Raw genomic sequence first — 23,176 nt, forward strand, 5'->3', positions numbered from 1 at the left:
GGCCACAGCCCGGGCCTGGGAACCAGAAGGACCTGGGTTCTAATCCCGGCTCCACCGCTGGTCTGCTGGGTGACCTTGGGCAAGTCACTTCTTCGTACCTTGGTCGCCTCATCTCTGAAACGGGGATTAAAACGGCGAGCTGCATCCGGCCTGATGATCTCAAATCTACCCCAGTGCCTAGGACAGTGCCTGACACATACTTGGTGCTTAACAAATACCATCATCATCGTGGACAGCTTGCTTAGTACAGTGCTAAGCGCTTAGTAAAGTGCTCTGCACACAGTAAGTGCTCAATAAATGCGATTGAATGAATGAATGAATCCTCCCTGAGGCACTCGTGTCCATATCCATAATTTATTCAGTTCTATTAACTCCCGCCTCTCCCTCTAGACTATAAGCTCCTTGTGGGCAGAGAAAGTGTCTACCAACTCTGTTGTATTGGACCCTCCCGAGCGCTTAGTGCACACTGTAAGTGCTCAGCAAATACGCCTGCATCTCTGCCCACTACGGCTTAGGGGAGGCTGGGGCTCCTTTAAGAAGATCCGGGATTTCCGAGTTAAAACCAGAATCCCTCCAGCATCTGACCTTCATCCCGTCTAGATCTGGATTATCCAAGATGAGTATCTCCTTACGGAAATGGGGAATCCATTTAAAAAGCTCCGGTTGGATCTGTGAGCTGTCTCCCCGCATGATTTAAGAGCCATCAAACTAATGATAATGTTGGTGTCTGTTAGGCACATACTATGTGCCAGGCACTGTAGTAGAAGCAGCGTGGCTCAGTGGAAAGAGCCCGGGCTTTGGAGTCAGCGGTCATGGGTTCAAATCCCGGCTCCGCCAACTGTCAGCTGACTTTGGGCAAGCCACTTCACTTCTCTGTGCCTCAGTTCCCTCATCTGTAAAATGGGGATTGACTGTGAGCCCCCCGTGGGACAACCTGATCACCCTGTATCCTTCCAGCGCTTAGAACAGTGCTTTGCACATAGTAAGCGCTTAATAAAATGCCATTATTATTATTAATAGGAGCCGGGGTGGATGCCAGTAAATCGGGCTGGACACAGTCCCTGTCCCATTTGGGGCTCACAGTGGACACAGTCCCTGTCCCACTCGGGGCTCACAGTCTTAATGTTGCCGATGTGTACTTCCTAAGCGTTTAGTAGAGTGCTCTGCACACAGTAAGCGCTCAACAAATACAACGGAATGAATGAATGAATCCCCATTTACGGATAATAATAATAATAATGATGATGGCATTTATTAAGCGCTTACTATGTGCAAAGCACTGTTCTAAGCGCTGGGGAGGTTACAAGGTAATCAGGTTGTCCCACGTGGGGCTCACAGCCTTCATCCCCATTTTACAGATGAGGTAACTGAGGCCCAGAGCAGTTAAGTGACTTGCCCAAAGTCACACAGCTGACAACTGGCAGAGCCGGGATAACGGATGACGGAAATGAGGCACAGAGAAGTGAAGCAACTTGGCTAAGGCTCCCCAGCAGGCCAGCGGGGGTGTGGCCATTAGAACCCAAGTCCTCCTGACTCCCGAGCCCGGGCTCTATCCACTAGGCCCGTGCTGCTTCTCTGTGCCTCAGTTTCCTCACCTCCAGAACGAGGATTAAAAACCGTTTTCCTCTCCCCTTTAAACTGTGAGCCCCACGGGGGACAGGGATTGCATCTGATCTGCTTCTTTGGGGGCAGGAAACCTCTCATCTCATTCTCTCCCAAGCGCTTAGTACGATGCTCTGCACATGGTAAGTGCTCAATAAACTTGATTATAAATTACTTGAATATAGCGAATCTACCCCAGTGCTTACCACAGGATTCAGTATATACAGTAAGCGCTTAACAAATACAATCAGAGATGGAGTGCTCTCAATCCGAGCAGGGAACGTGTCTGCTAATTATCTCGTACTGCACTCTCCCCAAAGCTCAGGACGCTGAGCGTTCAATAAATAGTAAGCATTCAATAAATACCATCGATTAACTGATCGGTGAGATGAAAATGTGCTTCAAGACGACGTGAGCCACTGACTTTGAGGTGCACCTGCGGGCCAGAGAGGAAATTTTCGTTTCAATAAGCGTTACATTCTTCCGAATGGAGGGGAGGGTCATCTATGGCCTGTCATCTATGGCTAGGGGTAATGTTAACAATAATAAAAAATAAATAATAGTAATCGTGGCATTTATTAAGCGCTTACTACGTGCCAGGCACTGCTCTAAACACAGGGGTAGATATGAGCAGACCGGGTTGGACAGGGGAGCATAAATTCTTCTCATTTGATGTCAGCACTTAACTCGAATCCCACAAGAGAAAAAACCCCGTGAAATCAATCAATCAATCGTATTTATTGAGCGCTTACTGTGTGCAGAGCACGAAAGTTTTATCCTCTGATTTTCACAGGATCAGCCAAAAAGAAGTATCGTCTAGAGACGCTGATTATCGAGAGACAGACAGGCTGACCATCTAGAGATGCTGACCTTCTAGGGACAGACAGGCTGCCTCTATTTACTTATTTAATTTGTACATATTTATTCTATTTATTTTATTTTGTTAATATGTTTTGTTTTGGTGCCTGTCTCCCCCTTCTAGACTGTGAGCCCACTGTTGGGTAGGGACCGGGCTCACAGTCTAGGGTTCTAGTCCCGCCTCTGCTGCTTGTCTGCTTTGTGACCTTGGGCCAGTCATTTCACTTCTCTGTGCTTCAGTTACCTCATCTGTAACTGAAGTATGTTGCCAACTTGGACTTCCCAAGCGCTTAGTACAGTGCTCTGCACACAGTAAGCGCTCAATAAATACGATTGAAGATGATGATGATGATGATGTAAAATGGGGATTAAGCCTGTAAGTCCAGTGCGGCCAACTTGTACTTCCCAAGCGCTTAGTACAGTGCTCTGCACACAGTAAGCGCTCAATAAATACGATTGATGATGATGATCTGTAAAATGGGGATTAAGCCTGTAAGTCCAGTGCGGCCAACTTGTACTTCCCAAGCGCTTAGTACAGTGCTCTGCACACAGTAAGCGCTCAATAAATACAATTGAATGAATGAAGTATTAAACCTTCTCGGGGACGGCCTCTGACTCCCCCCGAGAGATTTACAGGGATTAGGTGGAGATGAATTCAACAGTGGAGATCAAGCGTTCACGTTTTATCAAGGACCGAACAGGCTCCCACTAAAAGCTGCTCATTTGGGAAACTGGCATGTTGCGTGTGTTTTTAAACGGTATTTATTCAGGGCTTACTACGTGCCGGGCAGTATACTAAGCGCCAGGGTGGAGACGAGCAAATCAGGTGGAACAGAGTCGCTGTCCCACAAGAGGCTCACAGTCTTCATCCCGTTTTTACAGATGAGGTAAAGCGCTTAGTACAGTGCTCTGCACACAGTAAGTGCTCAATAAATACGATTGACGATGAGGTAGCAGGGGGCCAGAGAAGTTGAAGTGACTTGCCCAGGTCACACGGCAGTCAAATCAGGCAAATTAGGATTTAGACCGTGAGCCCACTGTCGGGTAGGGACTATATGTCACCGACTTGTACTTCCCAAGTGCTTAGTACAGTGCTCTGCACACAGTAAGCGCTCAATACGATTGATTGATTGACCCAGGTGGTTCTGAATCCCAGGTCCGGGCTTTCCCCACTAGGCCATGCTGCTCCCGAGTTTCATTTGAAAATTACGGTATATACTGAGGGCTGCGCTAAACACTGTGGTGGGTTTCAGGTATTTTAAGTCCTACACAGGCTCTGCCCCTCATGACGTTCACAGTTTACTCGGGAGGGGGACGGGGCGATGTGGCCCGTTGTTGGGTAGGGACCGTCTCTGTATGTTACCGACTTGTACTTCCCGAGCGCTTAGTCCAGTGCTGTGCACACAGTGAGAGCTCAATACGACTGAATCAATCAATCGTATTTATTGAGCGCTCACTGTGTGCAGAGCACTGGACTAAGCGCTTGGGAAGTACAAGTTGGCAACATATAGACAGTCCCTACTAATATCCATTTTGTAGATGACGCAACTGAGGGCCAAAAGAGTGAAATGACTTACCCAAGGTCACACGGCTGACGCGCGGTGGGAATCGGAATTAGAACCCGGGTCCTCAGACTGCCAAGCCCGGGCTCTAGCCCCTAGGGCCACGCTGATCCTCCAGTGAAACATTTTCCAGACAGCTGACCACCCAGGCAGGCCTCGAGAAGCCTTCTGGGTGATCAGTCTTCCTCCCTCTCTCCGTCGCTTCTCATCCTGAGATCCCGTCCCTCGGAATCCTTTCGGATTTCCACCTCTCGTTCCTTTCCGTGACATCTTTTAAGCACTCGGTCCACGCCGGGAACCGTTCCAAGTGCCAGGGTGGATACGAACTAGTGAAGTTGGACTCACTGGGGGCTTGCAGTCTGCACCTCCAGTTTGGCCTCGGGAGCTGAGAGATGATGGGTTCAAGCCCAGGTTCCGCCCCTTGTCTGCTGTGTGACCTTGGGCAAGTCGCTTCGCTTCTCTGGGCCTCAGTGACCCCATCTGAAAAGTGGGGATTGAGACTGCGAGTCCCATGTGGGCTAGGGACCGTGTCCGTCCCGATTTGCTCGTATTCACCCCAGCGCATAGAATAACACCTGGCAAGCTCTCGTCTGTCATCGTGGCCAGGGAATGCGTCCGTTCTGCTGTCCTCTCCTACACGTTCAGTACAGCACTCTGCACACTATACGTGCTCGATAAATACGACTAATTGATTGACTTCTGACTCCGAGGCCCCGGCGCTTTCCACTATCGATTACTATTAATGTCTGTCTCCCCCTCTACACTGCAAGCTGGTCGCGGGCAGGGAATGTTATTGTTCTATCGTCCTCTCCCAAACGCTCAGTACAGTGTCCCGAACAGTCGGTGCTAAATACGATCGAATGCCTATACGCCCATCGTCCCTCGAGGTTTGGCTTCTGTTGTACTTTCCTACTGCGCCCCGAAGGACCGATCCGTGACAAAGTCTCCAGTGAGCGTACAGGACGCGATGCTTCAGCGGGCCAGACGGCCCGCCCTTCGTTGCGGTGGGGGAGGAAAGAGAAAATTTAGGGAAAAAAAAAAAAAGCTACTTCTCAAAACTTTAATAAAATATAAAGCACGTTGTCACGTATCAGTCAGCGGTTCTACAAACTCCCTCCCCCCTCGAGGATCCGTCGGCTGGTTAAGGGGTTTCAGCGAGGCTAGGAGAAAGAGGGAGAAGGCTAATTCGGCCGGACCGTCCTCTCCCGAGCACTCGGCCGCACGGGAAGCGCTCAATAAATACCACCGATCGGTCCACTGACGAGGACGCGGGCTGGTCGCCTTCTGGTTCGGGGAAGCCGGGCGGGGATGAAGGTCCTTACCGTGAACCGGGCGGGAGGGCGGCTGAAACAGGGTGAGGCCGCGTGAAAAGCGCGACCCACCCGTCGCTCGCCCGCGGCGTCCACCTGAGTGCCGTCCGATCGCGGCCTAAAGGGCGTGTGTGGTCTGAGTCCACGGACGAGAGGACCCGGGCTACGGTTTCCAAGGTTTTAATGTTCTTAAATACGAAAACGGGGATTTGGGGTGTGTGGAGACGGCGGGGGGGCACCGTGGAAACGCAACCCGGAAGAATCGCCACTCGGGATGAAATTCGAGCTGTGTTTCCGGATCGCCGGGGCTTCGTTTTTGAAGCCGGAGGGCGGAAGACACACTTGATGGTTCCGTTGCCTCGAGCCGCGTGTTGAGAGTAAAAATAATTGAGCGACATGGCTCCGGGCAGGCGGGGTGGGCGGGTGGGGGAAGAAAAATAATAGAAAACACCCACGCTAATGTCCTACTGCAGATGAAACCTGATCGATTTGCTTCTTCCCCGCCCCAGGTTCGTTTCAGCTTTAAAAAGTCAGCCTTTTGGAAGTGACGGAGACTTAGAAAAAAGGGTTTCCGACCCGAAAGGAGTCGGGCCCGTGACCACGGGCCGTCCGTGACGGCGGAGGGGGGCCGCCCCGTCTCCGGTTTTCCCACCGGGGCCCCTTGGACGGCGTGGCGGGCTGGTATCTGTCCGGTTCGGGTTTTAAAAAATAAAACCGCCGCCCCCCGCGAAGAAGAAAAGACCCCACCGGGGAAAAAAAGGAAAAAAGGCGAGGCGCCCTTTGACACGTCGGGGGCTGCGGCTTGCGTCCGGGAGGCCCCTGGTTCCGCCAAATCCGTCGCCGGCCCGGAGACTTGCGTCCTGCGGGCGCGGGGAGGAAGAGGAGGAGGAAGAGGAGGAGGAGGAGGTCGGGGAAGATGGCCGGCACTACCTCGTCCAGGCGCTCCTGTGCCTGCTGAGGGAGCGGGACTGGCGGCGCCGGGCGGTCTTTCTGGCGCGGTCCCGGCGCGGGGTGGTCCGCTCCCGCCGGCCGCCGCGGCTGCCGCTCCTCCTCCGGGGGCTGGGGCCTCGCCCGCGCGGCCTCCGCTCCTTCCTCCGCCTCTCGTCGTCGTCGTGGTCCTCGGCCCCATCCCCGCCACCGCGGCGGCGGTCGCCGGGCCTCCCGTCGCGGCTCCGGGGGCGCTTGCGGCTGTCCTCCCGGCCCTCGGCCCGGCCCGGCTCCCGGTTACACTTGCCCGGCTCGGCCGGAGGGGCGGGGGCCGGGGCGGCCCCCAGGGCGGGCGGCGGCTCCTTGAGGGGCCCGCCGGGCTCGGCGCCGGCCCCCTTGGGCGGCTGGGCGTTGGCGGGGATGCAGGCCAGGACGCCGGGGCAGGGCCTGGGGGGCTCGGGGCCCGGCGGGCCGGCCCCGGCGGGCGAGGGGGACGGGGAGGGGGCGGCCGCCGTCGCGGCGGCCGCCGCCATCATCTCCCGGCGGTACAGCTGAGCCAGGTGGCCCACGAGGGCCTGGATGGAGGGGGCGGTGGGGTGGGCGCCTCGCTGCCGGCCCGCGGCTTCCTCCTCCTCCTGGTCCCCGGGCTCGGGCCGCTGGTCCGCCGGCGGGGGCCGCGGGGGCCGGGCCCTCTTGCTGAGCAGGATGTGGATGAGGCGCTGGCGGAGCTCCTGCTCCTTCCTGTGGAGGCCCAGGGCGCGCTCCTTCTCCTCCTCCACGCGCCGCAGCTCCGCCTCCTGCACCTGCCGCTCCCGCTCAGCCCGCACGCGCTCCTCCGTCTGCTCCCGCTCCGCCACCTTGGCCGCCTGCGACACCCAACGGGGACAGGGAGGGCCGTTGGCGGGGGGGCTCCCCACCGCCCCGCCCCGACCGACGGCGCCTCCCGGGGCCTGGGAGCCGGGAGGACCCGTCTGCCGGGTGACCTCGGGCACGTGGCCTCCCTTCTCCGGGCCTCCGTTCCCTCATCTGGAAAATGGGACCCCACGGCTCCCTCCGGCCACTCCCCTACCGCTCCTCTCCCAACTCCTTCGGCGAGTCGTCTACACCCGCCGTCCCAGATCCCTCTCCTCCGATTCTCTCTGGGACCCCCGCCGATCGGGCTTCCGTCCCCTTCACTCGGCAGAAACGGCCCTCTCGAAGGTCACCGACGATCTTCTCGCCAAATCCAACGGCCTCCGCTCCGTCCTAATCCTCCCCGACCACTCGGCCCCCTTCTCCCGGAAACGTCAGCCAACCTCGGCTTCGCCGACTCCGTCCTCTCCCGGTTTTCCTCTTCTCTCTCGGGCCGCTCCTTCTCGGTCTCCTCCTCCGCCTCCCACCCCCCATCTCCGGGGGTCCCTCAAGGCTCAGTTCTGGGTCCCCTTCTCTTCTCCATCTACGCCCCTTCCCAAGGACATTTCATTCGCTCCCGTGGCCTCGACTACGACCTCTGGCCCCAAACCCTCTCCCCCTCAGCCCTACGGCCCTTACGTCCATTTGTCCGTAACCGACTTCTTTCTGGTCACGTCAGTCAGTCGGTATTTATTGAGCACTTACTGTGTGCAGAGCACTGGACTGAGCGCTTGGCAGTCTGCCTTCCCCTCTGTGGGCGGGGAACAAGTCTACCCATTCTGCTGTATTGGACTCTCCCAAGTGCTTGGTAAGTGACAAGCGGCGTGGCTTAGTGGCTAGAGCCCGGGCCCAAGTATCAGAAGGACCTGAGTTCTAATCGCTGCTCCGCCACCGGTTTGCTGTGTGACCTTCGGGCCAATCACTGCACCTCTCTGGGCCTCCGTTACCTCATCTGGAAAATGGGGATTACGACTGGGAGCCCCACGTGGGACAACCTTGTAACCTCCCCAGCGCTTAGCGCTTTTAGACTGTGAGCCCACTGTTGGGTAGGGACTGTCTCTATATGTTGCCAATTTGTACTTCCCAAGCGCTTAGTACAGTGCTCTGCACACAGTAAGCGCTCAATAAATACGATTGATGATTGATGATTAGAACAGTGCTTGGCATGTAGCGTTTAACCAGTACCAGAATTATCATTATGAATATTACAGTGGTCTGCACGGGAGAGGTGCTCAATAAATGCCACTGATTGACTGAGGGGAGGAGGGGTGTGATCACCACCTCGAAATTCAAGGCCCGGGGGTGAGAGGGGCCACTTTGCTTTTCCTTTTGTACCTTTGCTCTGCTCAGCAGCTCGGCAATTAGCCTTATGGACTGCAGATTCCTCTGAGCCAAGAGGAGCTTCCTTTCTTCGAGCTTGATCTTCTCCTGGAGTTTCTTCTGCTCCTCCGCCTGGATCTTCTCCAGCTTCTTCTGGTTGCGGCGGGTTTCCCGGGCTTTTTGCTTCTGCTCTCGCTTCCGGAGCTTGGCTTCCCGCTTCCGCTCTTTTTCCAATTCCTCCAGTTCCTTTTGCTTCCTAAATCAAACGGATGAAACGTCAAACGCCATCCGGGCACCCCTTTCATTCGGTCCATCGCATTTCCTGGGCGCTTGCTGCGAACGGGTCTAATCTCGGCTCTGCCACTTCATTCATTCATTCAATTGTATTTACTGAGCGCTTACTGTGGGCAGAGCACTGGACTAAGCGCTTGGGAAGTCCAAGTTGGCAACATCTAGAGACGGTCCCTACCCAACGGCGGGCTCACAGTCTAGAAGGGGGAGACAGAGAACAAGACAAAACGTATTAACAAAATAAAATAAATTGAATAAATATGTACAAATAGAGTAATAAATCCGTACAAACATATATACATATATACAGGTGCTGTGGGGAGGGGAAGGAGGTAAGGCGGGGGGGATGGGGAGGAGGAGGGCCAGTCCCTTCGCTTCTCTGGGCCTCAGTTCCCTCACCTGTAAAATGGGGTGTGGGGTAGGGACCATCTCTATATGTTGCCGATTTGTACTTCCCAAGCGCTTAGTACAGTGCTCTGCACACAGTAAACGCTCCATAAATACGATTGAAGGAAGAAGGGGAGAAGACGATGACCCCATATGGGACACGGACCGTGTCCAACCTACCTCAGCGCTCAGAGAAGTCTTTATGGTTATACTGTACTCTCCCAAGCGCTCAGAGCAGTGCTCTGGAAATAGTAAGTGCTCAATAAAGATATATATGTATATGTTTGTACGTATTTATTACTCTATTTTATTTGTACATGTTTATTTTATTTATTTTATTTTGTTAATATGTTGTTTTGTTCTTTGTCTTCCCCTTCTAGACCCTGAGCCCACTGTTGGGTAGGGACCGTCTCTATATGTTGCCAACTTGTACTTCCCAAGCACTTAGTCCAGTGCTCTGCACACAGTAAGCGCTCAATAAATACGACTGAATGACAATGACTGAATGAATAAAGATGAATCAATGATCGAAAAGTGCTCGACATGTTGAGCGCTTAACAGACACCATCATCGTCAACTTTCTAGACTGTGGGCCCACAGTTGGGTAGGGACCGTCTCTATTTGTTGCCAACTTGTACTTCCCAAGCGCTTAGTACAGTGCTCTGCACACAGTAAGCGCTCAATAAATACGACTGAATGAATGAGTGAACCTGAAAGGCTTGTACCTACCTATCTTGGCTCCGCCACTTGTCTGCTTTGAGACTTTGGGTAAGTCACTTCACTTCTCTGAGCCTCAGTTCCCTCCTCTGTAAAATGGGGATTGAGACTGGGAGCCCCACATGGGACAGGGACTGTGTCCAACCCAATTTGCTTGGATCCACCATAGTACTCAGTACAGTGCCCAGCACACAGTAAGCATTTAAATACCACAATTATATTTTTCTCTTGGGGGGGGGGGGGAGGGGGAACGGCAGTGTGGTTTAGTGGAAAGAGCACAGGCTTGGGAGTCAGAGGTTGTGGGTTCTAATCCTGGCTCTGCCACTTGTCGGCTGTGTGACTTTGGGCAAGTCACTTCACTTCTCTGTGCCTCAGTTCCCTCCTCTGTAAAATGGGGATTGAGACTGGGAGCCCCACATGGGACAGGGACTGTGTCCAACCCAATTTGCTTGGATCCACCATGGTACTCAGTACAGTGCCCGGCACACAGTAAGCACTTAAATACCACAATTATATTTTTTTTTGGGGGGGGACGGGGACGACAGTGTGGTTTAGTGCAAAGAGCACAGGCTTGGGAGTCAGAGGTCGTGGGTTCTAATCCCGGCTCCGCCACGTGTCAGCTGTGTGACTTTGGGCACCTCACTCAACTTCTCTGTGCCTCAGCTGCCTCACCTGTAAAACGGCCCCACTTGGTGAGCCCCACCTGATAACCTTGTACCTATCCCGTCGTTTAGAGCAGGGCTTGGCACACAGTAAGCGCTTAACAAATACCATCATTTATTATTAGTAGCGACAGTAGCACGGTGGCTGGCGTGTGGTAAGCGCTTCCTGTAGGAAAAAGAAAAAGGGGAGGGAATCCGGATGCGACCGTGATCCGATCCGCTTCCCGGCCTCCGAGTTGCCTGCTTCCTGACCCCACCGCTGGCTGCTGACCGTTCGACCCTCCGGGAACGCCCGGGCGCTCACTACACCGCTCGTGGATGGATCCTCCGGGGTCTTGGACGCTGACCCGTGGTAGGGTGGGGGCACGGACCAGGCCCACGCCGCCGCTCGCCCCCGCCCCTCGTCCACACCGGGGATTTCTCGAGGGGCACCACCACGCAACCACGGCCACCAGGACGCTGCTGCATCAAGGAGGTCGAACACGTCGCCCTCGAGACCGCCCGCCCACGCAACGCCAAGGGCAAGCGAGTGGCCTTTCCTAAGCGCCCCTGCAGACTGGAGGCTGAAGCAGCGTGGCTCCGCGGAGAGAGCCCGGGCTTTGGAGTCAGAGGTCATGGGTTCAAATCCCGGCTCTGCCAACTGTCAGCGGGGTGACTTTGGGCGCGTCACTTCACTTCTCTGGGCCTCAGTTCCCTCATCTGCAAAATGGGGATGAAGGCTGTGAGCCCCCCCCGTGGGACCACCTGATCGCCTTGTAACCTCCCCAGCGCTTGGAACAGCGCTTTGCACATAGAAAGGCTTAATAAATGATGATGATAAATGATAAATAAGTGATGGCTTAATAAATGCCATCATTATTATTATTACTAAAACAGTGCTTTGCACATAGTAAGCACTTAATACCATCATTATTATTATTATTATTTTTGTGGGCAAGGATTCACGTCCACCAACCTTCCCGTACTTTCTCCAAGTGCTTGGTTCGGTGCCCTGCACGGGGTAAGTACTCAATAAATACCCGTCAGTCAGTCGGTCAGTCAGTCAACGGGACTTATCGAGCGCTTACTACGTGCAGAGCAGCGAACTAATTAGGAGACGCACAAACAACAGAATTAGCAGTCACGTTCCCCGCCCATAAAGGGCCGTCTAGAGATGCAAAGACTCACCGTCTAAAGAGAGATGGGCTGATCGTCCAGAGACGCTGATTATCTAGAGACAGACAGGTTGACCATCTAGAGATGCTGCCCGTCTAGACACGGGCAGGCTGCCTCCATTTAGTTAGTTATTTTATTTGTACATATTTATTCTATTTATTTAATTTTGTTAATATGCTTTGTTGTGTCGTCTGATTCCCCCTTCCAGACTGTGAGCCCGCTGTTGGGTAGGGACCGTCTCTAGATGTTGCCCACTTGGACTTAGTCCAGTGCTCTGCACACGGTAAGCGCTCAATAAATACGACTGAATGAATGGGAGACTCCGCCCGTCTGGAGACGGAGGGGCTGCCCGTCTAGCGACAGACTGACAGTGTAGAGACAAGCTGACGGCTAGAGAAGCAGCGTGGCTCAGTGGAAAGAGCCCGGGCTCTGGAGTCAGAGGTCATGGGTTCGAATCCCCTCTCCACCACACACCTGCTGTGTGACTTTGGGCAACTCACTTCACTTCTCTGAGCCTCAGTTACCTCATCTGTAAAATGGGGATGAATGAATCAATCGTATTTATTGAACGCTTACTGTGTGCAGAGCACTGTACTAAGCAATTGGGAAGTACAAGTTGGGAACATATAGCGACAGTCCCTACCCAACAGTGGGCTCACAGTCTAGAAGGATGAAGACTGTGAGCCCCCAGTGGGACAACAAAATCAGCTTGTATCCCCCCAGCACTTAGAACAGTGCTTTGCACATAGTAAGTGCTTAAATGCCATTATTATTAGAGATCAGACCACTGACTGACTGAGCAGAAACGCGTCCGTGTACCTCTCCTCCTCCTTCTGCCTTTCTTCCGCTTCCTTCTCCTTCCGTTTCTGCTCCTCTCGTTGCTGCTCCAGCTCCTGAAGCTTCCGCCTCTCCAGCTGCCGTTTTTTAATCGACGCATCGCTCAGATGTTTCGTGGAGTCAAAAGACACCTGGCCGACGCAAACGGGATAAATGAACAGGGGTCTGTCGGGGGGGAGAACTAAAAACAGACCACGTAAGCTCACCGTGCCCAGGGAATGTGTCCGTTTCTTGTTCCGTCGCGCTCTCCCGAGTGCGTAGTACAGTGCTTTGCACCCGGTAAGTGCTCCATAAATACGACTGAATGAATGAGCCTAAGGTGACGTCTAAAATCTCCGGACCAAAATACTTGGTCTTTTGGCCATTTGACTTATTTCAAATGTACAACCTGAAGCGGCGTGGTTCAGCGGAGAGAGTCAGAGGTCATGGGTTCTAATCCCTGCTCCATCACTTGTCTGCTGAGGGGCCTTGGGCAAGTCACTTCTCTGGGCCTCAGTTCCCTCGTCTGTAAAACGGGGATTGAGACCGAGTCCCACGTGGGACAGGGACTGATTTGCTGGTAACCACCCTGGCACTCGGTACAGTTCCCGGCACATAGTAAGCACTTAATAACCACGATTATTACAATTATTATTGTTATTATAAATCACGAGTGCTGGGGATGGGATTGACGGGGAGGGGATTTGGACAAGTCCAGGACTGTCGTGTGCTCCCAAAACAAAATTTAGGGGTCCCCGCTCGGAGGCTAGGGGTGGTTACTTCAAACCAAAGCGTTAACATTTCTTCAGGCAGGTGTGTGTGGGGGGGGGGAAAAGACATTCATCAGCAGGGGACGTGAGCCCTAATAATAATTATAATATTGATTGTGATATTTGTTAAACGCTACGTGCCAGACACCATACCGAGCGCTGTACGAGAAAATCGGGTTGGACACAGTCCCTATCCCAGGAGGGGCTCACAGTCTCAATCCCCATTTTCCAGGTGAGGGAACCGAGGCCCCGAGAAGCGACGTGACGTGACTTGCCCAAGGTTGCCCAGCAGACGAGTGGCGGAGCCGGGTTCAGGACCCACGGCCTTCTGCACCTAGGGCCCGGGCTCCATCCACGACGCCGTGCCACTCCTCAACTGACATCCCCACCCGGGACGGGGACGGTTTCGGGGAGCTGGGAAGAGCCGCTAAAAGATGACGGCACCCGTCAGGCGCTTCCCACGCTCCGAGTGCCGCACAAAACGCCGGGGAAGGGGAGACGATCGTCAGGGCCCCGTCCCCCGCCCCCCCCGCCCCTCACCTTGATGTTACAGGCCACGGCCTTGCCGTCGTCGCCCTTGTACATGAGCTTCATGCCGCGCAGGGCGTTCATGGCCTTGACGAAGCCCGCGTACTCGCGGTACTGCACGTAGGCCTCGAAGTTCAGGTGGCCGCCGAAGCTGAAGGTGTGGAAGTTGCGGCCCGTCATCTCCTCCCGGTAGGGGTCCAGCATGGGGATGTCCACGGTGCGGATCTCGCCGAAGGCCTCGAAGACCCGCACCACCACGGCCTCGCTGGGCTTCTCCGAGCCCGACTCCTTGCGGGCGAACCACTTGCAGGGCAGCCCGCCCAGGTGGACGGTGTCCGGACGCTCGCCGGGCAGGGTCTCGTTCATGTCCTCCGCGTCGCGGAAGAAGGAGTCCCAGTCGTGGCGCGTGGGGAAGTCCGTCTTGAACTCGGCCGCCCGCACCTTCAGCGTGTCCGAGAAGCCGCTCAGCTTGATCGTCTTCCCGTCCAGCCGGGCCAGGAAGGGCTGGATCAGGCTCTTGTTCTCCACCTCGCCCTCGAAACGGATGAAGTCCATGGTGCTCTTGGAGATGCGCAGCGTGGAGAACTGGTGGGCCTGGACCATGGCCTTCAGCCGCTCCATCACCTCCCAGTTGGAGATGGACTTGCCCGGCTGCTTCAGCTGGGGCAGGGCCACGCTGATGGTCATCTTGGTGATGGGCTTCAGGTAGAGCCCCTGCGGCGGGCACAGCTCCACCGCCTCCGACGGGTCGTGCACGATCGTCGCCGCCGCCATGGCCCCGCCGCCCGGCCCTGGTCGGGTCACGCGGAAGGCGCCCGCAAACGGACGGAGGGAAAGAGACGGAGATGGAGAGAGAGAGAGAGAGAGTCGATCAACAGGTCGTTGTGGAAGCCGAGAGAGACAAAGCGTCAGTCGATAGGGAGTTGTGGGAGGGCGGAGAAAGGAGGGACAGTGTCGACCAACAGGTCATTGTGGGAGCCCAGAGAGAGAGGGAAGGGGAGAGAGAGGGTGGAAGAGAGAGCCCCATAAAGGGACAATCAACAGGTCATTGTGGGAGGAGAGAGAAATCAACAGGTCATTGTGGGATCCCGGAGAGAGAGAAGGAGCGGGGAGGAGGAGAAGAAGAAGAAGAACAAGAAGACAGGGTCAAGCGACAGGTCATTGTGGGAGGGGAGAGAGCGAGAGAGTCAATCAACAGGCCATTGTGGGAGCAGAGAGAAGGGAACAGAAAGAGAAGAGGGGGCGGTCAATTGACAGATTGTTATGGGGAGAGAGGGAGAGAGACAGAGGAATCAATCCACAGATTAATGCACCCTATTAGGCCTTCTTTTCTTTTGAACCAGTACAAAAAGCCCTTACTATCAATCAATCAATCAATCGTATTTATTGAGCGCTTACTATGCGCAGAGCACTGTACTAAGCGCTTGGGAAGTACAAATTGGCAACACACAGAGACAGTCCCTACCCAACAGTGGGCTCACAGTCTAAATGCTATATGCCAGGGACTGTCCTAAAGCGCTGAGGGAGGTAGAAGCTAAGCCGGTCGATCGGTCAGAGTCTTCAACCCCCGTTTTACGGATGAGGTCGCCGAGGTGCAGAGAAGTGAAGCGACTCGCCCAAGGTCGCACGGCGCGGGAGAGGCGGGGCCGGGAGGAGAACCCAGGTCCTCTGACTCCCCCGGGCCACAGACCTTTCCCTGGCTCGCTCTCTGATCTCTGACCTTTGGCCATTTGATCCTCGCCGCGCCCACAGCACTTAGGTAGGTAGAGCTTCAAACCTTACGCCGTAAATGACTTCTTTATTTCAATTAATTAATGTCCGTCTCACCCCCCAGACTGAACGCGTCTGCCCACTCAGTTGTACCTAGGGCTCAGCATATAGTAAGCGCTCAATACATACCACTGACTTTAGGCAGGGGGGAAAGTCTATCTGGACTGGAAGAGGAAGCTGAAAAGCTGCTGCTACAGAGTCCAGCCGTGGACTAAATGGTCTGAGGTTTTTTTATTATTATTATTGTTCTACAAAAGGCCCCAAACTCAATTATCTGAGCCCTGAGGAATCCACCACAAAGGGCAAAGAACAAAGGATCGGTTGGACCCTTTGATCCGAGGCCTAATAACCGTTTAGCTCCGAGAACAGTGCTCTGCACATAGTAAGCGCTCAATAAATACGACTGATGATTGACGATTGATGAGAACCAATTTAGAAGCAGAGCCTATAGGCGCTTATGAATCTAGATCGCGTCCGGTGACGGGGTTTGGGGGCTCCGTTTGCTCGGTCGGGGGCTCCTCTATGTGCCGGGGGGAAAAAAAGAAGGCACGAAGGAAACCACCAAGATGCACAAACTCCGTCGGCTCTTTGCGGGCAGGGAACGGGTCGTACTGGACTCTCCCGAGCGCTCGGTCCAGTGCTGTGCACACTGTAAGCGCTCAGTACATATTCCTGAACCCTGGCCAGATCGGTGCTCATCGCTGCCTCGGTTTCCTCCTTCAATTTTTATCATCACCAAGTGCTGTCGGGGCATTTCCGATTCACGGCGACTCTAGGGATATACTCTCTCCGGAATGTAATTCTTCCTTTAAAGCCGGACATTAAAACAGCTGTTCTCCTTCTCCCTTACGAACTGTGAGCTTGGATTCTAATCCCGACTCTGCCACCTGCCTGCTGTGTGACCCTGGGCAAGTCACTTGACTTCTCTGGGCCTCAGATTCCTCACCTGTAAAACGGGGGAGTCCGTCCCCGATCTCCCTTCTACTTAGACAGCGAACCCCATGTGGAACCTGTTTCTCTTGAGTGGACCTCAGTGCTTAGTACGGTGTTTGCACATAATAAACCCTTGACAAAAGTAGACAAAAGTAACAACGATCAATCAGTGGTATCTATATATACATGTACATACATATACATATATATATATGTGTGTGCATGTATAGGAAATGGCATATATATGTATTTATATAATAATAATGATGGCATTTGTTAAGCGCTTACTATGTGCCAAAGCACTGCTCTAATCTCTGGGGGGATACAAGGTGAGCAGGTTGTCCCACGTGGGGCTCACGGTCTTAATCCCCATTTTAAAACAGATGAGGTCACTGAGGCCCAGAGAAGTTAAGTGGCTTCCCCAAGGTCACACAGGACCGTCTCTATATGTTGCCAACTTGTACTTCCCAAGCGCTTAGTACAGTGCTCTGCACACAGTAAGCGTTCAATAAACACGACTGAATGAATGCATGAAAGTGGCGGGGCGGGGATTCGAACCTACGACCTCTGACTCCCAAGCCCGTGCTCTTTCCACTGAGCCACGCTGCTCCTACTATATGTTGAGCACTTACTGTGGGCAGAGGAGTGAACTAAGCGCTCGGGAAGGTACTAGAGAGAGGGGAGACGTAATTCCTGACCACAAGGAGTTTACAGTCGGACATGGATGTTGTGGTAGATTAGGGACACGGGAAATAGAGCAGAACGGAACCGAGTGAGCAGGGAACACGCCCACCAACTCCGTTGTACTGTCCTCTCCCAAGCGCTCAGTACAGTGCTCGGCACACGGTAGGCGCTCAACAGAGACCACTAGCTGACTTGATCCTTTTGCTTTTCGAGTCACGGGGCCTGCCTTTCTCTACCCGCCTGACGAGCCCCGTCATCTAAACGGTCGGCTCCTTGCTGGGCAGGGACCGTGCCTGGCGACTCTGCTGTGCTGGGCTCCCCCGGGCGCTTAGCACAGTGCTCTGCCCGCAGCAGGTGCTCCATCAATCCCACCGGTGGGTGCATTTCGGTGCCATGGGGCACTTTAGACACACATCCACACCTCCACCAACGCACACATACACCTCACAACCCCACACCCACCCACGCATCCACCTCCGCATCCGCCAACACACTCAACTCACAACCACGCACACGCCACACACCCACAAACACACCGCACGCCATAACCTACCCCCCACACCTACCCACTCCCCTACACACAAACACACCACCCACCCAAACACCCCTCCACACCTCCCCAGGCACACGCACTTTAAGCACTCACTGGACGCCCAACACTGTACTAAGCGCTTGGGCTAATACAAGCTGATCGGGTTGGACCCAGTCTGTCCCCCAGCCTTCACCCCCATTTCGCAGATGAGGAAACTGAGGCCCAGAGAACTTAAGCGGCTTGCCGAAGGTCATACGGCAGATGGGCGGCGGAGCCGTCTTATCTGTGCAAAACCGTCCCAACGGGTTGTGCACAGTTGCCATGCCGCACATCCACACAGTACACACACACCCTCCAAGACACACATACACACCCATTCACATCCCCCTCACCTTTGTTCAATCGTATTTATTGAGCGCTTACTGTGTGCAGAGCACTGGACAAGTTGACAACATACAGAGACGGTCCCTGCCCAACAATGGGCTCACAGTCACCTCCCAGACACACACACACACACACACGCACATATTCACACCCCCGGTACCTACACAGAAACGCTCTGGGCATGTTCATTCGTTCATTCAATCGTATTTATTGAGCGCTTACTGTGTGCAGAGCACTGTACTGAGCGCTTGGGAAGTCCAAGTTGGCAACTTATAGAGACGGTCCCTACCCGACAGTGGGCTCACAGTCTAGAATCTAAGTTGCCAACTTGTACTTCCCACGTGCTTACTACAGTGCTCTGCACACAGTAAGCGCTCAATAAATACGATTGAATGAGTGAATGAAAATCACTTAACTGACCTTAATCACTTTACTTCTCTGTGCTTCAGTGCAAAGCCCTTCTGAGAGCTCACCTCCTCCAGGAGGCCTTCCCACACTGAGCCCCCTTTTTCCTCTCCCCCTCCCCATCCCCGCCGCCCTACCTCCTTCCCCTCCCCACAGCACCTGTATAGATGTCTGCACAGGTTTACTACTCTATTTATTCTACTTGTACATATTTACGGTTCTACTTATTTTATTTTGTTAATATATTTTGTCTGGTTGTCTGTCCCCCCCACCCCCTTCTAGCCTGTGAGCCTGCTGTTGGGTAGGGACCGTCTCTATATGCTGCCAACTTGGACTTCCCAAGCGCTTAGTCCAGTGCTCTGCACACAGTAAACGCTCAATAAATACGATTGAATGAATGAATGAAATGAATACACAGTCACAGCCCCCTCACCCCCCAGACACAAACACACACCCCTCACCCCCCAGACACACAAACATTCACACCCCCTCACCCGACACACACACATTCTCACCCCCTCACCCCGACACACACTCTCACCTCCCAGATACACACAAACACATTCACACCCCCTCACCTGACACACACACACACACACATACATTCACACCCCCTTACCCCAACACACACTCTCACCTCCCAGACACACACACATAAACACATTCACACCCCCTCACCTGACACACACACACATTCACACCCCCTCACCCCAACACACACACTCACCTCCCAGACACACACACATAAACACATTCACACATCCCCCTCACCCCGACACCCCACCCCCACCCCGAGAAGCAGCGTGGCTCAGTCGAAAGAGCCCGGGCTTGGGAGCCAGGGGTCGTGGGTTCAAATCCCGGCTCTGCCAATTGTCAGCTGTGCGACTTTGGGCGAGTCACTTGACTTCTCTGTGCCTCAGTGACCTTATCTGTAAAATGGGGATGAAGACTGTGAGCCCCCGGGGGACAACCTGATCACCCTGTAACCTCCCCAGCGCTTAGAACAGTGCTTGGCACATAGTAAGCGCTTAATAAATGCCATTCTTATTATTAAGTCACTTCACTTCTCTGGGCCTCAGTTCCCTCATCTATAAAATGGGGATGAAGACTGGGAGCCCCCCGGGGGACAACCTTGCAACCTCCCCAGCGCTTAGAACGGTGCTTGGCACATAGTAAGCGCTTACTAGATGCCATTATTATTATGTCACTTCACTGGGCCTCAGTTCCCTTATCTATATAATGGGGATGAAGACTGGGAGCCCCTCGTGGGACAACCTTGCAACCTCCTCAGCGCTTAGAACGGTGCTTGGCACATAGTAAGCACTTAATAAATGCCATTATTATTATTATTATGTCACTTCACTGGGCCTCAGTTACCTCATCTGTAAAATGGGGATGAAGACTGGGAGCCCCCCGTGGGACAACCTTTCATTCACTCATTCCTTCAGTCGTATTTATTGAGCGCTTACTGTGTGCAGAGCACTGTACTAAGCGCTTGAAAAGTACAAGTCGGCAACATATAGAGGCGGTCCCTACCCAACAGTGGGCTCACAGTTTAGACGGGGGAGACGGCCAACAAAACAAGACATATTAACAAAATAAACAGAATATGTACAAACAAAATAAGTGAATTAAAAGAATAATAAACACGTAACCACCCCGGCGCTTAGAACGGTGCTTGGCACATAGTAAGCGCTTAATAAATGCCATTATTATTATTACGTCACTTCACTAGACCTCAGTTACCTCATCTGTAAAATGGGGATGAAGACTGGGAGCCCCCCCCGGGGGACAACCTGGCAACCTCCCCAGCGCTTAGAACGGTGCTTGGCACATAGTAAGCGCTTAATAAATGCCATTATTATTATTACGTCGCTTCACTGGGCCTCAGTTCCCTCATCTGTAAAATGGGGATGAAGACTGGGAGCCCCCCGGGGGACAACCATGCAACCTCCCCAGTGCTTAGAATGGTGCTTGGCACATAGTAAGCGTTTAATACATGCCATTATTATTATTATGTCACTTCACTAGGCCTCAGTTACCTCATCTGTAAAATGGGGATGAAGACTGGGAGCCCCCCGGGGGACAACCATGCAACCTCCCCAGTGCTTAGAATGGTGCTTGGCACATAGTAAGCGCTTAATACATGCCATTATTATTATTATGTCACTTCACTAGGCCTCAGTTACCTTATCTGTAAAATGGGGATGAAGACTGGGAGCCCCCCCCCCGGGGGACAACCTGGCAACCTCCCCAGCGCTTAGAACGGTGCTTGGCACATAGTAAGCGCTTAATAAATGCCATTATTATTATTACGTCGCTTCACTGGGCCTCAGTTCCCTCATCTGTAAAATGGGGATGAAGACTGGGAGCCCCCCGGGGGACAACCATGCAACCTCCCCAGTGCTTAGAATGGTGCTTGGCACATAGTAAGCGCTTAATACATGCCATTATTATTATTATGTCACTTCACTAGGCCTCAGTTACCTTATCTGTAAAATGGGGATGAAGACTGGGAGCCCCCCGGGGGACAACCTTGCAACCTCCCCAGCGCTTAGAACGGTGCTTGGCACATAGTAAGCGCTTAATACATGCCATTATTATTATTACGTCACTTCACTAGGCCTCAGTTCCCTCATCTGTAAAATGGGGATGAAGACTGGGAGGCCCCCCTGAGGGACAACCTTATCACCTTGTAACTTCCCCAGTGCTTAGAACGGTGCTTGGCACATAGTAAGCGCTTAGTCCATGCCATCATCATCATCATCATCATGACCCTCCTCCCCCCGACACCCATAAATAAGGAATAAATACTAATAAAGGCACTTATTAGACGCCCCCACCTCCCACACAAACACACCACAGCTCCTCCCCTCAGGGGGGCACTCACCGGGGCCTGGGGGTGTCTCCCCCGCTGCCGGGGGGCCTCCGTGACCCCTGACCTCTGACCTCCGACCCCCCCCAGGGCCCGTTGGCGTTGGGCCTCGGCCGCCACCCCGCTCACGTGACCGCGCCCCCCGTGCGCGTGACGCACTTCCGGCGCACGTCGGCCAACCGGCGCCCTGGCGCGCGACGCACGGACGTCGTCCCCCCCTTTCCTCGCCCCCGGCGCGCAGCCGCAGTACGCCCCGCCCACAGCGCCGCCTACAGGCCGGCGCGGGGAAAACCCTTCCGTGAACCCCCCCCCTCACCGGGCCCAAGGGCAGGTGGAGCCGCAAAGCCTCCTGGGAAAGCCTCGGGGCCTACTGTGTAATAATAATAATAATAATAATAATGATGGCATTTGTTAAGCGCTTACTATGTGCAAAGCACTGTTCTAAGCGCTGGATAATAATGGTGGCATTTATTATGCGCTTACTATGTGCAAAGCACTGTTCTAAGCGCTGGGGAGGTTACAAGGGGATCAGGTTGGATCAGGGGGCTCACAGTCTTAATCCCCATTTTACAGATGAGGTAACTGGGGCCCAGAGAAGTGAAGGGACTTGCCCAAAGTCACACAGCTGACAATTGGAGGAGCTGGGGTTTGAACCCATGACCTCTAACTCCAAAGCCCGGGCTCTTTTCTCTGAGTTCAGTCAATCAATCAATCAATCAATCAATCGTATTTATTGAGCGCTTACTGTGTGCAGAGCACTGGACTAAGCGCTTGGGAAGTACAAGTTGGCAGCATATAGAGGCGGTCCCTACCCAACAGTGGGCTCACAGTCTAGGAGAAGTCCTATGTATTGAGCGCTTACTGTGTGCAGAGCACTGTACTAAGCGCTTGGTAAGTCCAAGTTGGCAACATACAGAGACGGTCCCTACCCAACGGTGGGCTCACAGTCTAGGAGAGGTCCTATGTATTGAGCGCTTACTGTGTGCAGAGCACTGTACTAGGCGCTTGGAAAGTACAATTCGGATTTGAACCCATGACCTCTGACTCCAAAGCCCGGGCTCTTTCCACTGAACTTCCTCCCCTTTCTTTGACGGCGTTTGTTAGGCGCCTGCTATTTGCCAGGCACTGTACTGAGCGCTGGGGCGGGTTCAAGATCATCAGGTGGGACACTGATGGTGAGGCTCGTGGGGCTCACGGTCTTCATCTCCATTTTACAGATGAGGGGTCTGAGGCAAAGAGAAGTGAAGAGACCCGCCCAAGGGCAGCCAGCAGACAAATAATAATAATAGTAATGGCATTTATTAAGCGCTGACTATGTGCAAAGCACTGTTCTAAGCGCTGGGGAGGTTACAAGGTGATGAGGTTGTCCCACGGGGGGCTCACGGTCTTAATCCCCATTTTACAGATGAAGTCACCGAGGCCCAGAGAAGTGAAGCGACTTGCCCAAAGTCACCCAGCTGACAAGGGGCGGAGACGGGATTTGAACCCATGACCTCTGACTCCAAAGCCCGGGCTCTTTCCACTGAACTTCCTCCCCTTTCTTTGACGGCGTTTGTTAGGCGCCTGCTATTTGCCAGGCACTGTACTGAGCGCTGGGGCGGGTTCAGGATCATCAGGTGGGACACTGATGGTGAGGCTCGTGGGGCTCACGGTCTTCATCCCCATTTTACAGTTGAGGGGCCTGAGGCAAAGAGAAGTGAAGAGACCCGCCCAAGGGCAGCCAGCAGACAAGTGGCAGCGGTAGGACTAGAATCCAGGTCCTTCTGACCCCCAGGGCCGGGCTCTAGCCACTAGGCA

General features: G+C 53.8%; 1 protein-coding gene across 1 annotated transcript; it reads right to left on the reverse strand.

Moving 5' to 3' along the window:
* Nucleotides 1-504: 504 nt before the first annotated feature.
* Nucleotides 505-21,429, reverse strand: AKAP17A (A-kinase anchoring protein 17A). Its single transcript, XM_038757134.1, has 9 exons — nucleotides 21,395-21,429; nucleotides 13,809-14,587; nucleotides 12,502-12,650; nucleotides 8,486-8,726; nucleotides 6,263-7,125; nucleotides 5,932-6,192; nucleotides 5,345-5,450; nucleotides 2,027-2,038; nucleotides 505-627 (listed from the first exon to the last, which is right to left on the reverse strand). The coding sequence occupies exons 2-9, from the start codon at nucleotides 14,568-14,570 to the stop codon at nucleotides 505-507; spliced, it is 2,517 nt and encodes an 838-aa protein (XP_038613062.1). The 5' UTR covers nucleotides 14,571-14,587; nucleotides 21,395-21,429.
* Nucleotides 21,430-23,176: the final 1,747 nt, after the last annotated feature.

This window comes from Tachyglossus aculeatus, chromosome 15 (assembly GCF_015852505.1).
Source record: "Tachyglossus aculeatus isolate mTacAcu1 chromosome 15, mTacAcu1.pri, whole genome shotgun sequence".
NCBI lineage: Eukaryota > Metazoa > Chordata > Mammalia > Monotremata > Tachyglossidae > Tachyglossus > Tachyglossus aculeatus.

Coding starts and splice junctions, on each gene's coding strand:
- AKAP17A (XM_038757134.1), bottom strand. CDS start 14,570: ATGGCGGCGGCGACGATCGTGCACGACCCGTCGGAGGCGGTGGAGCTG. Junction 8,727..12,501: donor AGGCAGAAGGAGGAGGAGAG/GTACACGGACGC, acceptor CGTTTGATTTAG/GAAGCAAAAGGAACTGGAGG. Junction 7,126..8,485: donor AGCTGCTGAGCAGAGCAAAG/GTACAAAAGGAA, acceptor TGGGTGTCGCAG/GCGGCCAAGGTGGCGGAGCG.